This window comes from Ambystoma mexicanum, chromosome 8, assembly GCF_040938575.1.
Source record: "Ambystoma mexicanum isolate Mex_15411 chromosome 8, UKY_AmexF1_1, whole genome shotgun sequence".
Lineage (NCBI taxonomy): Eukaryota > Metazoa > Chordata > Amphibia > Caudata > Ambystomatidae > Ambystoma > Ambystoma mexicanum.
In genome coordinates this window covers 65413873-65435021 of record NC_090929.1, presented here as the reverse complement: position 1 = coordinate 65435021, position 21149 = coordinate 65413873, and the positions used below count along the sequence as shown (strand labels likewise).

Genomic DNA, 21149 nt, shown 5'->3' with positions numbered 1-21149 from the left:
TACCAAGCATATATGTTCCAACACAAGGGACAAGTACCAGTTCCACAGTACAGCCATATACCGGACCGGTGTCAGGCTGGTTGGCATGGGCATTTGCACCCAACAGAGAAAAGATGCATGAGGACCGGGAAAGAGCTGCCAGACTCTTATCCACTCAAATGGCACAGATGGAGAGGCCTGCACCATGGACCAGGATACCTGAAGATCCTCCAGCAAGAAAGAGCCATACAGATGCATTCAGAGATGCAGTAATAGCAAACTATATGAAAACCTTAAGAATCAGAAGAACCATGGATGAAGATAACAATGAACTAAATGATTACCTGGATAGCACAGCACACTTAGGTAACAACATTTGGTACCAGCACATAAAAGAAGTTGGAAGACGATATTCAGAAGGAGAATGCTTTGTTTGTGCACTCCTGCCGTACAGCATGGGCAAGTCCAAGATCTTCGTGGCTGTAGAAATTGATGTCCAGACAGCACACTGTCTCTCACACATAGCAATGGGCAACACCAGAGGCCAGTTCATGGGAAGTGATACCTCGTTGATATGGGCAACTGAACTGCCTTACCCCGATGAAGATGATTATGTCCAAGACATTAAAACAAGAAACAGAGCTCATATTAGGAATCATGTGATCAGGTACGAGAAGCCTGGAGTTAAAGGAGCAGGAATAAGATGGGAAGTTAACCCAAGACTAAATGTCCAAGGGAAGATGCCAGCAGAGGCTCAAATTTGGAAAAACAGAGGCCAGATGCAGATTTGGGGAACAGTGCTTTCACCAGACGGATAGGAGAAAGGAGTAGTGATCTGCAGGGCATGGATGGTCTTCGGAGCCTGCAAGGAAGTAATTGAAAACTCACAAAGACTGTGTAAACCACTATGGCCTAAACATATAAAACTACTAACATGGGTCAAAGACAGGGGAGGACCCCTGCAGATAATGCCACTAGAAAGTCTGAAATTGAGCTTCAGGAACAATAGCACAAGGAAAATGGGAGAGAATCAGAACTGCAAACACATTTTTGAAGCCCAGGAATGACTCATGCGACCGCAGTGATCATGGATCATTATTGGGCATGTGGACCCAAAGCATACATCAGACTGCCGAAAAACTGGGGAGGCATATGTACTATAGTGAGTGTCCATGTTCTAGCATTAGTGATCCCGAAAAGTGACCTGAATATTGATAGCTTCCAAAAAGCGGATGCTCATCTGAGGAAGAAGAGATCTGTGGAACTGATAACCCGAATGAAGAGAGAGAATTACTTTCTGCCAAATCATAAGAAGCATTTCATGCAATCCCATACGAACATAGGCTGTTCAGCCTCACCTCATCACTGTTCACAACAATTCTGATGCCAAGATTTCAAGTTGGAGCAAATACTAAATGGTTGCAGATAACCAGATGGGAATTACTGAAGACGATCAACACGACCATAAAAGGATTCAATGCAATCAAGGAAGAGCTAAGAGCCATCAGACTAATGACTCTCCAGAACAGATATGTAATTGACATGATCACCACTATGGATGGAGGAGTTTGTGCAAAAATTGGAGAATCATGTTGCACATTTATACCTTCTCACGACGAGGAAAATGGAAACTTAACAGAGGCTATAGGAAGGCTGACAAACCTACAGAACCAGATGATTAATGAAACCGATGAAGGTGATGATGACAGCTGGTTTGGATCACTATTTTCATGGGTTCCACAATGGATGGCGGATGCATTCAAGTTCCTAGGAGCCTTACTAATGATGATATTGTTAGGATTTTGCGTTATCAAGATAATAATCTCACAGTGCCAGAAGACTGCAAGGAAAGCCATAGGGATGAAGATCATGATTGATGTCAAACCAAGATGGAAGCTCAGAGACCTAACTAATGAAGAAATAAGAGACTTTGTGAAGGTCAGCAAGCACGCACCGGAAGGTACAATGTTTCTCTATCCCAGGAAACACAGAAATTATGTGGGAAAATGGATTTACTGCAACCTAAATGGACAAAGTCAGCTGATGACATGGAACAAAGATGAACATGTGAGGACTGCAGGAAGCCTGAGAGGAGTGATAAAGATATGGACGCCAAAAAGACACTTCTTCAAGTCATCATGTACAGAACCAGAAGATGAAGAGGGAGTGAGCCCAGGAGAGGATATAAAGATGAATGCAGAAGAACCAAGTAAGATGAATCCAAAGGAAAAAATGGAAGTGGTTGATGAATCGACCAGATGGGGGAGTGTAGAGGAGGTCCCAAATATGATCTGCACTCCAGTCACCCATTTTGAAGTACTAGGAACATTCACACCGAAATATGTGACGTATGACGAACAGATAAACCAGCAGAGAGCCGCAGTGGGGCTCTGCCCAGTACCTATCAGTAGAAAAATACCTATTGAAGTACCAATAACCAGACAACCATGGGCAGTAAGGTACCCACTGAGAAAACTCTACCAACAAATGAAATGAAATGAAGATTGCTTAAGCACTGTACAGGAAGAAACCAGAAAATCCTTAATGGAGGATGAATGGTGACGTCAAAAAGCCCAAACTAACACACAGATAGAAGATATGACGACCCAAGGATGACACAAAGAGACGAAACGCCAGGAATAAAGATATTGTGAAACTAAAAGAAGAAAACCTTGTCGAAACACAAGAGAGCGTAAGCTGAAAGCATGATGAAGATATTCAACCAGCTAACGCCTGTACATATGCTTGGAACCACAAGAAGCTAAAGAAAACAGTGCGGCTTGCTATGCTAAGTAGGAGAATAGAGCGGCAAGCGCCATTGTACATAATCTACCTCAACACAAAGCACAATATTATAAATGCGATTCCACTTTTCATAAAAAGCAGAACCAACCCAGGTTATTCCAGGCCAAACGCAAGAAGTTTTGTATTTTAGCATCAAGAGGAAAAAGGCTGAATCGAAACTCGGCAGAGGTAGCTCGTGCCAGGGAAGCCGAGGCCACACAGATATAAGCCGTAGACAGTAACTACTTTTAATTGAAGCTAAGAACAGAATATCCTGCCTCTATGGAACTGAGATAAGAAAGCAAATGCAGGTGGCAGGGTGAAACAAAACTCAAATGCATAAATGGAGAGAAATGAGGCAAATTCATGGTGTACTAGCACGTGACCAGCCGAGCGAGAGGATGCACGGTTTCACACCTATGCCTGGCACCGGCCCAGATAGAGATATCAAAACTTTTCCAGGCAGAAGATGCAGTTTCGAGGCCAACCACAGTGAACTAATTGACACATAGCTCATAAAGTGATGAAGGAAGACAGGGTGAATTGGGGGACACCCTGCACCTCTTGACCATTCTGCGTGCTGCTAGGCAAAGTGGAGAGTTATGCATGGGGTTGATGCCAACCCAATCACAATGGACCAAATAATCTACAGTCCTATAGTTAGTAGAACAAACAAGACGTCATACTTTTAGTGACGTCTACAGTAGTCCTTTTTGAAGGAAGGGCTTAGATGCCCACCTGACAGTATTTACCCAATCCCCTCACTCCGTTACCATATACAGATATAACACCTATATTAAAGTGACCTTTTTCCAACCAATAGAATTGCATGTTAACTTTTGAATGTTACAAATCAGATTATGATGAGTTTTTAGTATAAAGGTTGTGTTTTGTGTGAAGCTCGAGGGAGTTGAAGCGAGACAGGCTGTCGCACTGCTGTCGTTTTCCATGTCTCCCCATTTTTTGTACTTTTGTCATTAAACGGATTCCCCTTTGCCAAACCATTGAGTTGTCCTTATTGATTGGTGTTGGAGTAGGAGACCCTGCACCCCCATCCATCTCGAGGAGCAGCTATCTCATCTTAAAGTACTGTAGGGCAAACCCTGACTCTATGGGCTGGCCGGGGGTCCCTCGGTACACACCTCTAGTGATATGCAGGCTGTACTCTTCTATTTAAAGGCAGGCCATACACTGCTACTGACAAGCATGCCTTACACTTCTAGTGACATGCAGGCCATATACACGACTATTGACATGCATGTCCTGCACTTCTAGTGATATGCAGACTGTACACTGCTACTGACATGTATGCCCTACACTTCTAGTGATATGCAGGCTGTATACTACTACTGACATGTAGGCCGTACACTGCTACTGACATGCAGGACATACAGTTCTAGAGATAGAACCGTATACTGGTACTGAAATGCAGGATGTACACTGCTACTGACATGCATGCCCTACACTTCTAGAGATCTGCTGCCTGTACACAGCTACTGACATGCATACCCTATACTTCTAATGATATGCAGGCCGTACACTGCTACTGACATGCATGCCCTACACTTCTAGTGATATGCAGGCAGTACACTGCTACTGACATGCAGGCCCTACATTGCTACTGACATACAGGCTGCACACTGCTACTGACATACAGGTCATACACTGCTACTGACATGCATGTCCAACACTGATACTGAAATTCAGGCCGTACACTGCTACTGACATGTACACTACACACTGCTACTGACAGGCAGCCCGCACACTGCTACTGACATGCAGGATATACACTGCTACTGAAAAACATGCCCTACACTTCTAGTGAAATGCAGGCAGTACACTGCTACTGACATGCATGCCCTACACTTCTAGTGGCATGCAGGCCATACACTGCTCGTGACATGCATGCCCTACCCTTCTAGTGACATGCAGGCCATACACTTCTACTGACATGCAGACAGTACATTACTACTGACATGCAGGCCACACACTGCTACTGACATGCAGGCCACACACTGCTACTGACATGCAGGCCACACACTGCTACTGAAATGCAGGCCGTACACTGGTACTGACATGCAGACCGTACATTGCTTCTGACATGCAGACCGTACATTGCTACTGACATGCAGGCTACACACTGCTACTGACATGCAGGGCCTACACTTCTAGTGACATATTCAGGTCCTACACTGCTACTGTCGTGCAGGCCGTACACTGCTACTGTCGTGCAGGCCATACACTGCTACAGACATGCAGGCCCTACACTGCTGCTGACATGCAGATCCTACACTGCTACTGGAACACAGGCCGTACACTGCTACTGGCCTCAGGCCTGTAAACTGCTACTGACATGGAAGCCCTACAATGCTACTGAGATACAGGGCGTAAACGGCTACTGACATGCAGGCCGTATACTGCTACTCACTTCAGGCCATACAATGCTACTGACATGGAGCCAGTAAACTGCTGCTGACAGACTGGGCATAAACTCCTACTGACACGGAGTTGAGAAGACAACTAAACATGAAAGCTGAGGGTACACTTGGTTTTAGAAGCCAGAATAGGCTTCAAGCATGTGGGGTGCCTCATATATCCATTGCCCTTCACGATGGCCATCTGTAATGAATGCATCAGACATGTGAACGCCATCATCCAACTCTCTCCCTCCTAGCGCCTCCTGTATGTCCCTGCATACTGTGCTATTTTATGGCATGGTCATTTGCCTTCAGGATCCTCTCTTGAAAGCCGAGGATCCAGCAGCACCTCGACATGGGACCTCTTGGAAGCTGAGGATCTAGCAGCACCTCGACATGGGACCTCTTGGAAGCCGAGGATCTAGCAGCACCTCGATATTGGACCTCTTGGAAGCTGAGGATCTAGCAGCACCTCGACATGGGACCTCTTGAAAGCCGAGGATCTAGCAGTACCTCGACATGGGACCTCTTGGAAGCCGAGGATCTAGCAGTACCTCGACATGGGACCTCTTGAAAGCCAAGGATCTAGCAATACCTCGACATGGGACCTCTTGGAAGCCGAGGATCTAGCAGCACCTCGACATTGGACCTCTTGGAAGCCGAGGATCTAGCAGTACCTCGACATGGGACCTCTTGGAAGACGAGGATCTAGCAGCACCTCGATATGGGACCTCTTGGAAGCCGAGGATCTAGCAGCACCTTGACAGCACCTCGACATGGGACCTCTTGGAAGCTGAAGATCTAGCAGTACCTTGACATGCGACCTCTTGGAAGCCGAGGATCTAGCAGTACCTCGACATGGGACCTCTTGGAAGCCGAGGATCTAGCAGCACCTCGACATGGGACCTCTTGGAAGCCGAGGATCTAGCAGCACAGTGACATGGGACCTCTTGGAAGCTGAGGATCTAGCAGCACCTCGACATGGGACCTCTTGAAAGCCGAGGATCTAGCAGTACCTCGACATGGGACCTCTTGGAAGCCGAGGATCTAGCAGTACCTCGACATGGGACCTCTTGAAAGCCGAGGATCTAGCAGTACCTCGACATGGGACCTCTTGGAAGCCGAGGATCTAGCAGCACCTCGACATTGGACCTCTTGGAAGCCGAGGATCTAGCAGTACCTCGACATGGGACCTCTTGGAAGACGAGGATCTAGCAGCACCTCGATATGGGACCTCTTGGAAGCCGAGGATCTAGCAGCACCTTGACAGCACCTCGACATGGGACCGCTTGGAAGCCGAGGATCTAGCAGCACCTTGACAGCACCTCGACATGGGACCGCTTGGAAGCCGAGGATCTAGCAGTACCTCGACATGCGACCTCTTGGAAGCCGAGGATCTAGCAGTACCTCGACATGGGACCTCTTGGAAGCCAAGGATCTAGCAGCACCTCGACATGGGACCACTTGGAAGCCGGGGATCTAGCAGTACCTCGACATTGGACCTCTTAGAAGCCGAGGATCTAGCAGCACCTCGACATGGGACCTCTTCGAAGCCGAGGATCTAGCAGCACCTCAACATGGGACCTCTTGGAAGCCGAGGATCTAGCAGCACCTCGACATGGGACCGAGGATTTAGCCGTACCTCGACATGGGACCTCTTAGAAGACGAGGATCTAGCAGCACCTCGACATGGGACCTCTTGGAAGCCGAGGATCTAGCGGTACCTTGACATGGGACCTCTTGGAAGCCGAGGATCTAGCGGTACCTCAACATGGGACCTCTTGGAAGCCGAGGATCTAGTGGCACCTCGACATGGGACCTCTTTGGAACCGAGGATCTAGCTGCACCTCAACATGGGACCTTTCCAATTCATGGATCAGCTCATAGTTGACTGCTTGTCGAGGGCCGCTGCCTAAAACCAATCGTGACCCTGGCGCTCCTGATACAATGGCTAATGAAAGTGTGAGTGCCTTAACCAAACCCTCCCAAATCCCCCAGTCCGGTACGTACAATGGTATACGGGTGCGATCCTGGAGAAAAGTTCTGGTTCTGGAACATGATCTGGTCCGAAGGGCCCGGCTGGTACATAATGGGCACCTGGCCCCCATAGTGGCTTTGGTAAGGAGGGTACAGCAGATGGACGGTCTTTGGGTCCGGAGGTGAGTATGGTGGAGGCTCTCCAACAAAGCTTGAATTTAGAATTCCTGCAGGCCCTTTGGGGACTTGGGGTGTGTCCTTAGCTAAGGTGGAGGGCACAGGCCCAGGGTTCTCCGCAGGTGAGCTCCCCGCGCTGGCTGTTGGCACTGGTGGGCCCCCATGGCACTCCTGCAGAGTAGGAGGCCCATCATCTCTGCTGGATCCACTATCCGTTTGCACGGAGCCTCCGGCTTCCATCGGTATCATGGAGGGCGGACCAAATCCCATCGCTGACTCTAGAGAGAGTGAGACACAACATGTTGAGTGGGCTGAGCCAGAACGAGTCCAAACAAGACCAACGTGGCCCATACATTCTTTATAAATCAACCCCAAAAGCACAGTGGCAGTGATCCAGTTGTGTCTCATGCAAGCAATCTGGTATACTGGTAATGCAAGGCAAGAAGTAGAGGGTGGTATTCTGAGGGCGAGTGATGTAATAAGAAGATCAGATGGTATATAGTGCTTCATTCCGGATTCCTTCTGCTTCTAAGTGCTATAATAATAGCTTTTCTCAATACCCAGCTTAGTAGTACTCAGTGTACAGACCTCAATAGAATAATTCTTCCGAATGCACATGGAAGTCATTTGTTCACTCAGCTTAATGGCACTCAGTGTACAGACCTCAAAAGGATGAGGTTGGACTCAATAACCTGGCAAAGTGCAGGCTTGCCAGATGGCTAGTCATGTATGGACACTAGTTCACGGTCCTACAAATATTGTGGAGCAAGCCAGTCCCCAAGGGGGTGGGCAAAAGACAGACACAAGATGATGTCCGAAATGCCAAGGACCCAGTTCAGCAGACAGGTGGTGGGTGGGTGCTACTGACTCAAAAAGGCGATTTTTTAAAATCAAGGTATAGAAAGGAACATGTCAATCAATAAAAGCAATAAGATGGACCATTGGCCAAATAGCACAGACGTCTGAGTCACGTCCTTTAATAACGAATACATGATAAATTGCATTCTATTTGTGAGAAATTAATGCCCACTCTTTCTGATATACTGTATTGAAGAGCCACCTGAAAGCACCCCAAATACACACAAAACTCCCATCCCCAATACTTACTGCCCTATTACTACAGTCCCCTTCCTGCTCATAATACTTGACCACTTTGCATACGCACAGGTCCAACAGTTCCTTCAGCAAAATCACCTACTCAGAAAAAGACAGTCCGGTTTCCGCCCAAAACATAGCACGGAATCAGCCTTGCTTGACCTGAAGACCCAAATAGACAATATCCCTGATTCAGGCACCATTACCATCCTCCTCCTACTAGATCTCTCAGCTGCATTTGATCTAGTGGACCATGACATCCTCTGCCAACATCTCAGCCAACACTTCCATTTCACACCAGAAGCGACCTCTTGGATCAAGTCATTCCTCAGTGGTCGCACCACTAGAGCACTCGTTGGTGATGCAGCAGCTGACCCCATCCCTGCTCCACTAGGTGACCCGCAAGGCTCTTGCCTTTCACCCACACTGTACAATGCATATATTAAACCCTTATTCGATCTCCTTGATTCACTGGGAATCATCTGCACCAGCTTTGTGGATAACACCCAAACACTCATCCCTATCATTGGGGATCACTCCCGAGACACTACCACGATCAACTCAGTGTATAGCACCATCCAAAATTGGATGGCCACCCATAACCTATGCTTAAACGATGAAAAAACAGAGCTCCTCATTGTAGGCTCCCCCAATCGGCTCAAAAGCCTGGATGCAGCATGCAACCCCGTTTCCATTGATGGCACACCCATCCCAGTCCTGAAACAAGTTACAACTTTAGGTGTCCACATGTAAGCGCAGCTAACCATGAATAGACACACTGATGCCCCACCATCAGCCATGGAGTACATGGCCAGACTCCTCTCCCTGGGTAGGCAATTCCTTTCCCCAAACAATTGACTCACGCTCGCACATATCACTCATTCTTACCAAGCTTCAGCCAACCTGACCAAGCTACAACTGTTGCAAAACAAAGCACTGTGGGCTTCCCTAGGCATAAAACGATCAGACCTTATTTCAGCAATCAGATGCGAGTCTCAATGGTTACCCATCAAAGCTTGTGTAGACTTTGAAACGTGTACTATTGCCCACCGATGCATTTACAAAGACGTGTCCCTCAATCTCAACAACTGCATTGCACAAAAATGCCCAGTGCACGCATTAAGATCTAGTCCTAGAATCACCTTGGTTATTCCGCGCTTCAAGAACAAAAGAGCCAGCTGCGTCAGCTTTTGTGTTACAGCGCCGTCCCATTGGAACACTCTCCCTACAGCCATCACAATTAACAATCCTACAGGGCCCTCAAAAAACTTGCAAAGACGTGGTTGTTTTATCAATACGACTAATATTTGAATCAATTGCTCAACACAACTGAGTATTGTATCAATTGTATCTTCATGCCTGACTACTGTACCAAACTCTATGATGCCCCTGGGTCTGGGCGTTACAAAAAAGTTAAAAATACATTGGGCCTCATTACGAGCATGGCGGTAGCCGTGCCTATATGGCAGGCATGGCTACCGTCATGCTCGCTACCGGCACCGCCTCCCACGATTGGGCAATAACGTCCCATTACGAGATGAATGGGCCGGTAATTGCACATTTGCGCGTGGCGGTATTGCCGGGCTCCCGATGGGGAGCATGGTTGCACCGGCAGCGTTAATAACGGTGCTGGTGCAATCACGAGTTCTGCTTGCAGGTGCCGCACAGCCCGCCTGTCAGAAACCCGCGAGCAGAACTCGTAATGCGGCGGGATGGTATGAACGATGCCGGTGCCTTACCGGCACCGTTCATAGCGTTCCCGCCACTATTATAATGAGGCCCATTGAGATATACAGAAAGAGGGCCTTATTTGTTACAGGCAAGCCCTGGTGGAAGCTAAACCCAGCCAGTTAACTAGGACTGATCTACTCCAGAGAGAAATAACATGAATTTTATTTGGGGGAGTTCTTCACAGCTCTCTGGTGAGGGATGGAAAGCCATCCGCCCAAAAGATCAGCCAAGCTCTCTAAAGTGGCAGCTAGGGCAGGGCGGTCAGGCTTCACTTAGGGGCATGAGCTAGGTTGGCAGCAAGATTAGTTACTCCCAATAATTAATCCCAGAGAACATACCACACTGCTGCACTGGGAAAAACATAACACCTAGCAACACAGTGCATGTATTAAAACAGTAAAGGGGCAATGCATGGCCAGTACCGGTGATTTGCACAATGCATTTACGACTAAGGGGCAGGGAGAGAAAGGGACCCCTGGACCACAGTAAACACGTTTATAGACTCATGAACAGGATCCAAAATGCCAACACATGAACAGTGGCAGTAATTCCCCAGCCTTGAGTACATGGCATAATCAATGGTGTCATTATACACTATAACCTACATAGAACACCTGGAGGGAGGAAAAGAGGTCACCACTTTGCCAACAATACCCAGAGGGCCACCAAACATTGGGATACCTGACTCCCTTATTATTAGTCAGTGGTGGCAACACTGGTGTAACAGGGCCCTCCGCAGTGCAGGGTGCCCCATGCTGCCCATACCCAGTGGGGGGCCCAGGGTGTGTGTGTGGGGGGCGCTCAGCAGGGTTTGTAGGAGGGCCCCCACATCTTGTGTTAAGCCACTGAGTGGCATGCAGAGACATGGTAAATCAGTGGTACACAATACAATTCCACCATCTTGGTATCAAAGGCGAGGACTCCAGGAAGAATGCCATATTACTTTACAGGAGTTTATAGAGTTGATAAAGGTTCCCAATGGGAATAAAGAGGACACATTCAATAGCCAGAGCTGTGGTAATAGGGAAAAGGCTAGAACGTTTCTCTTCTACTCCACTGCTGCAGAAGAGGCGGCAACTAAACCTAGTGGACACCGGAAGAGGCCCTCTTGAAGAGCTCTAGTTCCCAGAAGCCCCAGGAAGGGCGCAAAACAGGAGTCGGACCAATGAAAGTCAATTGTGCTCTACGGTAGAGGTTGACCTGCAGAACCCCACGACCACTGTGTCTGGGGACCCATTCTGCGGAATCTGATAAATACCACCTGGCCAGGGGGTAAGTACACACTGCTCCAGTTTAGGAATGACAAAACAACTCGGTAAATAACGGCCTCTCTTGCAGGGGGACCGAGGGTCATGTACCCAGGGACTTGGGATCCAGCACCAACGATGGCCCTTGTGACCACAAAGAATAACAATACACCTTTTCCAGGGGGTGCACCATCAGCCAGTGGCTACCTATGGAAGACTACCTATCATGACTTCTTCAGTAACTGGGCAGCTGCTCCTATGCCCACAGCAAAGCATTGTGGTAGTAGATGATAACGCCCATCTAGGCTTATGTATTCCAAATGAGTTGTCCAACTGGGGAGGCACAGCATGGAGATCTGGTGTATTTAGCAATAGTAATGTTGGCAGACCAGGGGACCTTCAAAGCAGCTGATATTATGGGGGAGACCGATGTAGTGGTATTGGAGAGTTATTAGAACCGTTGAAGTGGTCTACGGAGCTGCCCTACAAGTGACCTTCTTGGGGCCACCAGCACTCGCCCTACATTCTCATGTTTATTCCCTCTGTTGCACATAGTGATGTGTGGGCAGGAAGACTGCCACGTCGCGGGCGTCCTCGATATCACTCCCAAAATCTCAAATTAACATGCATTCCCAATAACTTACCTGCACAAAATAATGTCTAAACAGGTGCAATAACGCCCTGCATTAAGTACCTGTGTGTCAGGTGCAGGGTCACGACCCTATCAGTGGGTAAAAGGGAGCCCTGTCAGGGTACTGATCCTACCCCAGAGGCGAGTCGAGGGAGTTTGTGGGGCCCCAGTCCCTACCTTCCCTGAGTGCATTGTATGTGTGTGCTGGTACGCTGTCAGCCTCTTTTCTGGCCAGAGTTCCCTTTTTTCTCTTTTAGGACAGAAACTCCCAGAATGCACCTGGGTTTAGACAACAACTCCCATACAGGAAACTGGAATGGAGAATAGGAATGGAATGGACTGGGAATGGTCTTGCCAAACAGAGGTGAAACACCCAACACCCGAATCACCAACCGCGGACAGACCACAGGTGAATGGTGGGGCAGCAGAAAATGAACTAAGCGTGAGAAGGGAGAAAGAGAGCCAAAGAAATCCTCCACAAACCAAATTTGAAGCAAAGCTCACCAGCCCACGGCTTCTACCCAGCAAATGGAGACCAATGGAAGCCAGGAGTGGCGTTGGAAGGAGGAAAGCTGGGCAATACGTATCCAGCCAGCGCGCAGGAGGTTCAAAAGTGTTCTGGTGAGATCAGGTGGTGTGGTGGTGGATCAAGAGCACAGGCAGAGGGCTGACAGTGGAGTGGAGTGAAGAGGAAGGAGACTGTGGCAGTGTTCTGAGAGGGTGCAGGTAAGGTAGTGTGTGCAGAGGACAGCCGCCAGAAAGGTTTCTCTAATACTTAGTTGCCATCTTTTCCACGCCACATAGAGAGGTACTGCGAGAGAGAGAACTGGGTGGGGAAATGCAGGATGGAGAAGCACCCCCATAGAAATTAACTAAGGAAGACGGAAATGCAAAAGAAGGAAGGGCTCTCCACAAGAAGGATCAGAGGCACTGCCTGACAGAGAAGAAGAGATGCAACAGTGAGGATCAGAGGCACTGCCTGACAGAGAAGAGGAGATGCAACAGGGAGGATCAGAGGCACTGCCTGACAGAGAAGGGGAGATGCAACAGAGAGCATCAGAGGCATTGCCTGACAGAGAAAGGGAGATCCAACAGGGAGGATCAGAGGCACTGCCTGACAGAGAAGGGGAGATGCAACAGGGAGGATCAGAGGCACTGCCTGACAGAAGGGGGAGATGCAACAGGGAGGATCAAAGGGCTGCCTGAAAGAGAAGGGGCGATGCAACAGGGAGGATCAGGGGCACTGCCTGACAGAGAAGGGGGTGATGCAACAGGGAGGATCAGAGGCACTGCCTGACAGAGAAGGGGGCGAAGCAACAGGGAGGATCAGAGGCACTGCCTGACAGAGAAGGTGGAGATGCAACAGGGAGGATCAGCAGACTGCCTGACAGAGAAGGGGGAGATGCAACAGGGAGGATCAGAGGACTGCCTGGCAGAGAAGGAGGAGATGCAACAGGGAGGATCAGAGGACTGCTGACCGAGAAGGGGGAGATGCAACAGGGAGGATCAGAGGACTGCCTGACAGAGAAGGGGGAGATGCAACAGGGAGGATCAGAGGACTGCCTGACAGAGAAGGGGGAGAAATGCAAAAGAGGTGTTGAGATGGAACTTAGCATATACCACCCCCCTAAGTGCTTCCTGGTGAGGCAAACCCCTTATGAAATAGTGTAGTGTATAAGGGGGGAAAGAACTGCGCTATAAAAGTGTGCAGAATGAATGTAGCACGAACAGCAGATGCTTAACACTAGAAGACACATAGAAAGAAACACCATTTTGTAGTTGTGACAAAAGCACAGGCTTGCATTACCGTGCTGCACCAGCCAAGCTCCATGGAAGGATTTCACTAGGCCCAACTTCATTAAGGCAGAATGAATCCGCACCGCCAGTTCTCACGGAAGTCCACTTCCCCAATGTCCCTTCACTGTTGCAAACATTTAGTATCTTCCAGAGGAATGCGCCCTGCAAGAGCGTGAGACAACACCAGGCTCCGCGCAGTGCCCATTCATCACCACTAAGCTGCCAGTAGGCCTCTAACCCCCACCCAGCCACCCCAAAACCACTGACCCGACCCCCACATTCATGCATTCCATGATAAGCGAGCGACCCCTGTCCTACCACAAATCAATTGACCATAAAAGATCTAATCATGCACGACTCTTTCACCCCCAGCATAAAATACATCCTTTGTAACACAAAGTACAGGGAGGGATAAATTATAGATCAAACCCTGGGGTGGAGACCTTGGGTGCTAGAGGAGTGGTATCAATGAAGCCCAGAATGTGGGGGTCAGCGTGACTGCGTTTCATCCTCCCTTACCCCTGGTACCAAATCCCCAAGCTGCCCAGGTGGATGCCATAATGATATAATAGTAGGCCTAGTAAGCCAGTTTAAACACTGTATCTTGTGAGCAATCCTGCCTTGACTCCTCAACAGGATGAGCCCAGCTGACCCACGTGGAGCCTGACAAATGACGATGGAATTAACCAATGGTAGCCTGGCATCCCCCATGGAGCAGGACCGTATACATAGCATCACCAATCAGTGGCGTTGGTTTTTACTGTATGTGATGATGCCACTGGACATTTTAAGCTCTTGTTTGTATCAGGACTAACCAGAACGTTCTAGAGCAGCAGAGTCCTTTACTGATATTTCGTATTCTGTAAAATTAAACCTTGTTATCCTTGCAAGCTATCCTTGGCTTATTTCCCAAAAGGGATGTATTCACTCTGTAGTGTGCGTTATCAGGGACTTGCCTTCATTGGGAACGGCTCGCGACAGGAAGGATCAGAGGTACTGCCTGGCAGAGAAGGGGGAGATGCAACAGTGAGGGTCAGAGGCACTGCCTGACAGAGAAGGGGGAGAAATGCAAAAGAGGGAAGGGCTCTCCAATGGAAGGATCAGAGGCACTACCTGACAGAGAAGAGGAGATACAACTGGGAGGATCAGAAGCGCTGCCTGGCAGAGAAGGGGGAGATGCAACAGGGACGATCAGAGGACTGCCTGACAGAGAAGGAGGAGAAATGCAAAAGAGGGAAGGGCTCTCCACATGAAGGATCAGAGGCACTGCCTGTCAGAGAAGGACGAGATGCAACAGGGAGTATCAGAGGTCCTGCCTCACAGAGAAGGGGGAGATGCAACAGGGAGAATCAGAGGCACTGCCTGACAGAGAAGGGGGATACATGCAAAAGATGGAAGGGCTCTCCAAAGGAAGGTTCAGAGGTGGGCTTTCCACAGGAAAGATCAGAGGCACTACCGGACAGAGAAGGGGGAGATGCAACAGGGAGGATCAGCAGACTGCCTGGCAGAGAAGGGGGAGGTACAACAGGGAGGATCAGAGGACTGCCTGGCAGAGAAGGGGGAGATCCAACAGGGAGGATCAGAGGCACTGCCTAACAGAGAAGGGGGAAATGCAAAAGAGGGAAAGGCTCTTCACAGGAAGGATCAGAGGCACTAGTGACAGAGAAGGGGGAGAAATGCAAAAGAGGGAAGGGCTCTCCACAGGAAGGATCAGGGGCACTGGTGACAGAGAAGGGGGGAGTGCAAAAGAGGGAAGGGCTCTCCACTAGAAGAATCAGAGGCACTGCCTGACAGCAAAGGGGGAGATGCAACAGGGATGTTCAGAGGACTGCCTGACGGAGAAGGTGGAGAAATGCAAAAGAGGGAAGGGCTCTCCACAGGAAGGATCACAGACAATGCCTGGCAGAGAAGGGGGAGATGCAACAGGGAGGATCAGATGCACTGCCTGACAGATAAGGGGGAGAAATGCAAAAGAGGGAAGGGCTCTCCCCAGGAAGGATCAGAAGCACTGTGTGACAGATAAGGGAGAGATGCAAGAGGGAGGATCAGAGGCACTGCCAGACAGAGGAGGGGGAGATGCAACAGGGAGGATCAGAGGCACTTCCTGAAGAAGAAGGGGGAGAAATGCAAACGAGGGAAGGGCTCTCCACAGGAATGACCAGGGGCACTGGTGACAGAGAAGGGGGAGAGATGCAAAAGAGGGAAGCGCTCTCCACAGGAAGGATCAGAGGCACTGGTGACAGGGAAGGGGAAGATGCAACAGGGAGGATCATAGGCACTGCCTGGCGGAGAAGGGAGAGAAATGCAAAATAGGGAAGGGCTCTCCACAGGAAGGATCAGTGGCACTGGTGACAGAGAAGGGGAGAGATACAAAAAAGGAAAGGGCTCTCCACAGGAAGGGTCATAGGCAATGCCTGACGGAGAAGGTAGAGAAATGCAAAATAGGGAAGGGCTCTTCACAGGAAGGATCAGAGGCACTGGTGACAGAGAAGGAGGAGAAATGCAAAATATTGAAGGGCTCTTCACAGGAAGGATCAGAGGCACTGGTGACAGAGAGGGGGAGAAATGCAAAAGAGGGAAGGACTCTCCACAGGAAGTATCAGGGGCACCGGTGACAGAGAAGGGGGGAAATGCAAAAGAGGGAAGGGCTGACCACTAGAAGAATCAGAGGCACTGCTTCTCAGAGAAGTGGGAGATGCAACAGGGAGGATCAGAGGCTCTTCCTGAAAGAGAAGGGGGAGAAATGCAAGTGAGGGAAGGGCTCTCCACAGGAAGGATCAGGGGCACTGGTGACAGAGAAGGGGGAGAAATGCAAAATAGGGGAGGGCTCTCAACAGGAAGGATCAGAGGCACTTGTGACAGGGGAGGGTGAGATGCAACAGGGAGGATCATAGGCACTGCCTGGCCGAGAAGGGAGAGAAATGCAAGAGAGGGAAGGGCTCTCCCCAGGAAGGATCAGAGGCATCGCCTGGCAGAGAAGGGGGGAGATGCAACAGGGAGGATCCGAGGCACTGCCTGATAGAGAAGGGGGAGAAATGCAAAAGAGGGAAGGGCCCTCCACATGAAGGATCAGAGGCACTGATGACAAAGAAGGGGAGAAATGCAAAGAGGGAAGGGCTCTCCACAAGGAGGATCAGAGGCACTGCCTGACAGAGAAGGGGGAGAAATGCAAAAGAGGGAAGGGCTCTGTCCAGGAAGGACCAGAGGTACTGCCTGACAGTGAAAGGGGAGATGCAACAGGGAGGATCAGAGGCACTGCCTGACAGAGAAGGGGGAAGAATTCAAAAGAGGGAAAGGCTCTCCACAGGAAGGATCAGAGGCACTTGTGACAGAGAAGGGGGAGAAATGCAAAAGAGGGAAGGGCTCTCCACAGGAAGGATCAGAGGCACTGGTGACAGGGAAGAGGAAGATGCAACAGGGAGGAGCATAGGCACCGCCTGGCTGAGAAGGGAGAGAAAAGCAAAATAGGGAAGGGCTCTCCACAGGAAGGATCAGAGGCACTGCCTGACAGAGAAGGGGGAAATACAACAGGGGGATCAGAGGACTGCCTGACAGAGAAGGCAGAGAAATGCAAAAGAGGGAAGGGCTCTCCAAAGGAAGGATCAGAGGCACTGCCTGACAGAGAAGGGGGAGATGCAACAGGGAGGATCAGAGGCCTTGCCTGACAGAGAAGGGGGAGAAATGCAAATGAGGGAAGGGCTCTCCACAGGAATGATCAGGGGCACTGCCTGGCAGATAAGGGGGAGAAATGCAAAAGAGGGAAGGGCTCTCCCCGGGAAAGATCAGAGGCACTGCCTGACAGAGAAGGGGGAGATGCAAGAGGGAGGATCAGAGGCACTGCCTGACAGCGAAGGGGGAGAAATTCAAAAGAGGGAAGGGCTCTCCACAGGAAGGATCAGAGGCACTGGTGACAGAGAAGGGGGAGAAATGCAAAAGAGGGAAGGGCTCTCCACGGGAAGGATCTGAGGCACTTGTGACAGAGAAGGGGGAGAAATGCAAAAGAGAGAAGGGCTCTCCACTATAAGAATCAGAGGCACTGCCTGACAGCGAAGGGAGAGATGCAACAGGGAGGATCAGAGGACTGCCTGATAGAGAAGGTGGAAAAATGCAAAAGAGGGATGGGCTCTCCACAGGAAGGATCAGAGGCACTGCCTGACAGAGAAGGGGGAGATGCAACAGGGAGGATCAGAGGTACTGCCTGACAGAGAAGGGGGAGAAAGGCAAACGAGGGAAGGGCTCTCCACAGGAATGATCAGGGGCACTGCCTGACAGATAAGGGGGAGAAATGCAAAAGAGGGAAGGGCTCTCCCCAGGAAGGATCAGAGGCACTGTCTGACAGAGAAGGGGGAGATGCAACAGGGAGGATCAGTTGCACTGCCTGACAGATTAGGGGGAGAAATGCAATAGAGGGAAGGGCTCTACACAGGAAGGATCATAGGCACTGTCTGACAGAGAAGATGGAGATGCAACAGGTAGGATCCGAGACACTGCCTGACAGAGAAGGGGGAGAAATGCAAAAGAGGGAAGGGAACTCCACAGGAAGGATCAGAGGCACTGGTGACAGAGAAGGCGGAGGAATGCAAAAGAGAGAAAGGCTCTGCACAGGAAGGATCAGAGGCACTGTCTGACAGCAAAGGGGGAGATACAACAGGGGGATCAGAGGACTGCCTGACAGAGAAGGGGGAGAAATGCAAAAGAGAGAAGGGCTCTCCACTAGAAGAATCAGAGGCACTGCCTGACAGCGAAGGGAGAGATGCAACAGGGAGGATCAGAGGACTGCCTGATAGAGAAGGTGGAAAAATGCAAAAGAGGGATGGGCTCTCCACAGGAAGGATCAGAGGCACTGCCTGACAGAGAAGGGGGAGATGCAACAGGGAGGATCAGAGGTACTGCCTGACAGAGAAGGGGGAGAAATGCAAATGAGGGAAGGGCTCTCCACAGGAATGATCAGGGGCACTGCCTGACAGATAAGGGGAGAAATGCAAAAGAGGGAAGGGCTCTCCCCGGGAAAGATCATAGGCACTGCCTGACAGAGAAGGGGGAGAAATGCAAAAGAGGGAAGGGCTCTCCACAGGAAGGATCAGAGGCACTGGTGACAGAGAAGGGGGAGAAATGCAAAAGAGGGAAGGGCTCTCCACAGGAAGGATCAGAGGCACTGGTGACAGAGAAGGGGGAGAAATGCAAAAGAGGGAAGGGCTCTCCACAGGAATGATCAGGGGCACTGCCTAACAGAGAAGGGGGAGATGCAACAGGGAGGATCAGAGGCACTGCCTGACAGAGAAGGGGGAGAAAGGCAAACGATGGAAGGGCTCTCCATAGGAAGGATCAGAGGCACTGCCTGACAGAGAAGGGGGAGAAAGGCAAACGATGGAAGGGCTCTCCATAGGAATGGTCAGGGGGCACTGCCTAACAGATAAGGGGGAGATGCAACAGAGAGGATCAGAGGCACTGCCTGACAGATTAGGTGGAGAAATGCAAATGATGGAAGGGCTCTCTGCAGGAAGGATTAGAGACACTGGCTGACAGAAAAGGGGAGAGGAATGCAGGCAAGAGAAGGCTGTCTGCTGAATCAGAGGCACTGCAGGACGGAAATGGGGGACAAATACAGGTGACAAAAGGACCCAATGCACCTCCCCACCCAAAATACATCCTATTGGGATCTCTTTGAGTTCTCTTTAAATAAGCCTTACCATCACACTTTGCACTTAAAGTGCCTGCCAGTGTTTTTACAAAGCACTCTTCTGAGAGTGAGAGGCTTAATTGCAGCTGTAAATGTGCTACACGTGTAATAAAAACATCTTATCCAGGTCTGCCTTATCCAGGCATCGTGGTTTGAGGGGGGACTGACCAGGGTGTGTCAATTAGTGAAAGGAGGGGATTTGTTTTGCATACAGAAGCTCGAGCAGTCATTGGGCATAGGCAATCTCCTGGTGTTGCTATTCATCAGGCTGAAAGGAATATTTATGTCAGAAAAATGGAAGGAGCGTATGCAGAGGGACCTTATGCCAGTTGAGATGGTTTTGGGTGGACATGCGGATATGTAAGGCCTCATTTCATGCCTCTATGGGGCACTGCTGGAACCCAGGAATGGGTTTACACTGGGACTCCGAACACAATGGGAGAGGGATTGGAATATGACATTAGGGGAAAACCTGTGGCAGCTGATGAGTAGGAGCGCCTTTAAGACGTCCATTTCTTGCCAATACAAGCTCCATGCTATAAAATTGCTACATCGCTGGCAATATGACCCAATGCGACTATCCAGAATGTTCCCGCCGGTGGACCCACGCTGCTGGCTTGGCTGTGGAGCCCGAGCCGACTACTGGCACATGTGGTGGGACTGCCCCAAAGTGCAGGTGTTTTGGGCTGGGGTATTGGGGTGGATTAAGGATGCAGGAGGCGGAGAGTATAGATTGGGCCCTCTGCTCGTATTGATTGGACTAGAGAGGCATGAGGATCAATGGGGCTCGCTCTTGCCTTTAGTACATTTTCTGCTTCTGGCGGTGCGAGCGTTTCGGGCCAGACATTGGAAGAGGGGGTTCCTCCCCACTGTGCGGGAGTGGTCGAGCACAGCAAAGGACGTATACCTTATGGAAAAGATCACGGCAGCAATTCATGGGGGTAGCGCAGCAGTGGAAACTGAATGGTTACAGTTTCATAATACGTTTCACTGAGGGGAATGAGGACTAATGACCCACTCGGAGATGACTGGCCTGGCCCAGCAAGATAATATGCAGGGGAGGTTCGCCATGGACCCTGATGAGACGGAGACTAAATTGGTTGAGCCTGCTCGGTCAAGGACTCACATGCAAGGACACAGTACAGATCTTCTACCGCCAAAGGAAGAGTTAATCGAAATTAAGGAGGGTGGGGGAGGGAGGGGAAATAAGGCGGTATTGTGACACCTTGTCTAGTGTATTTTTAGAGGGGCACATCCCTCATGTTGTTCAGTTTAATGGATGTTTGACCTTGTCTAAAACCCAATAAAAGGTAATTTACAACAAAAAAATCTCGCGTTAAGCAAAGGCAGCTGCTCCTGTGCGCACGCCAAGCCGATATTAAGGGCCCGATTCATGGTTCAAAGTGACTTTGCACTGGTGAAAGTGTACTTTTGCAGTGCAAAGTCAGTGCAGAGTCATTTTGTACTGCAAAAATGACTTTGTACTGACTTTGCACTGCAAAAATACCCTTTGCAGAGTTCGATGAATCAGGGTGGGTGTCGGCAGTGCAAAGTCACTTTGAACCATGCAAAACAATCCATTAATGGGGCACTTAATGTCATGAATTTAAACAAGTAACTGGTTGCTCTGTAGT

The 21149-nt window shown here is 49.8% G+C and overlaps 1 protein-coding gene across 1 annotated transcript in view; it reads right to left on the bottom strand.

Moving 5' to 3' along the window:
• The window catches only part of PRRT1B (proline rich transmembrane protein 1B), a 129654-nt gene that overhangs the window by 32366 nt on the left and 76139 nt on the right, over positions 1–21149 (bottom strand). The window contains exon 2 of the mRNA XM_069609295.1: positions 7191–7612. Coding sequence (XP_069465396.1) covers positions 7191–7612 — 422 coding nt within the window. The remainder of the gene's footprint in view (positions 1–7190; positions 7613–21149) is intronic.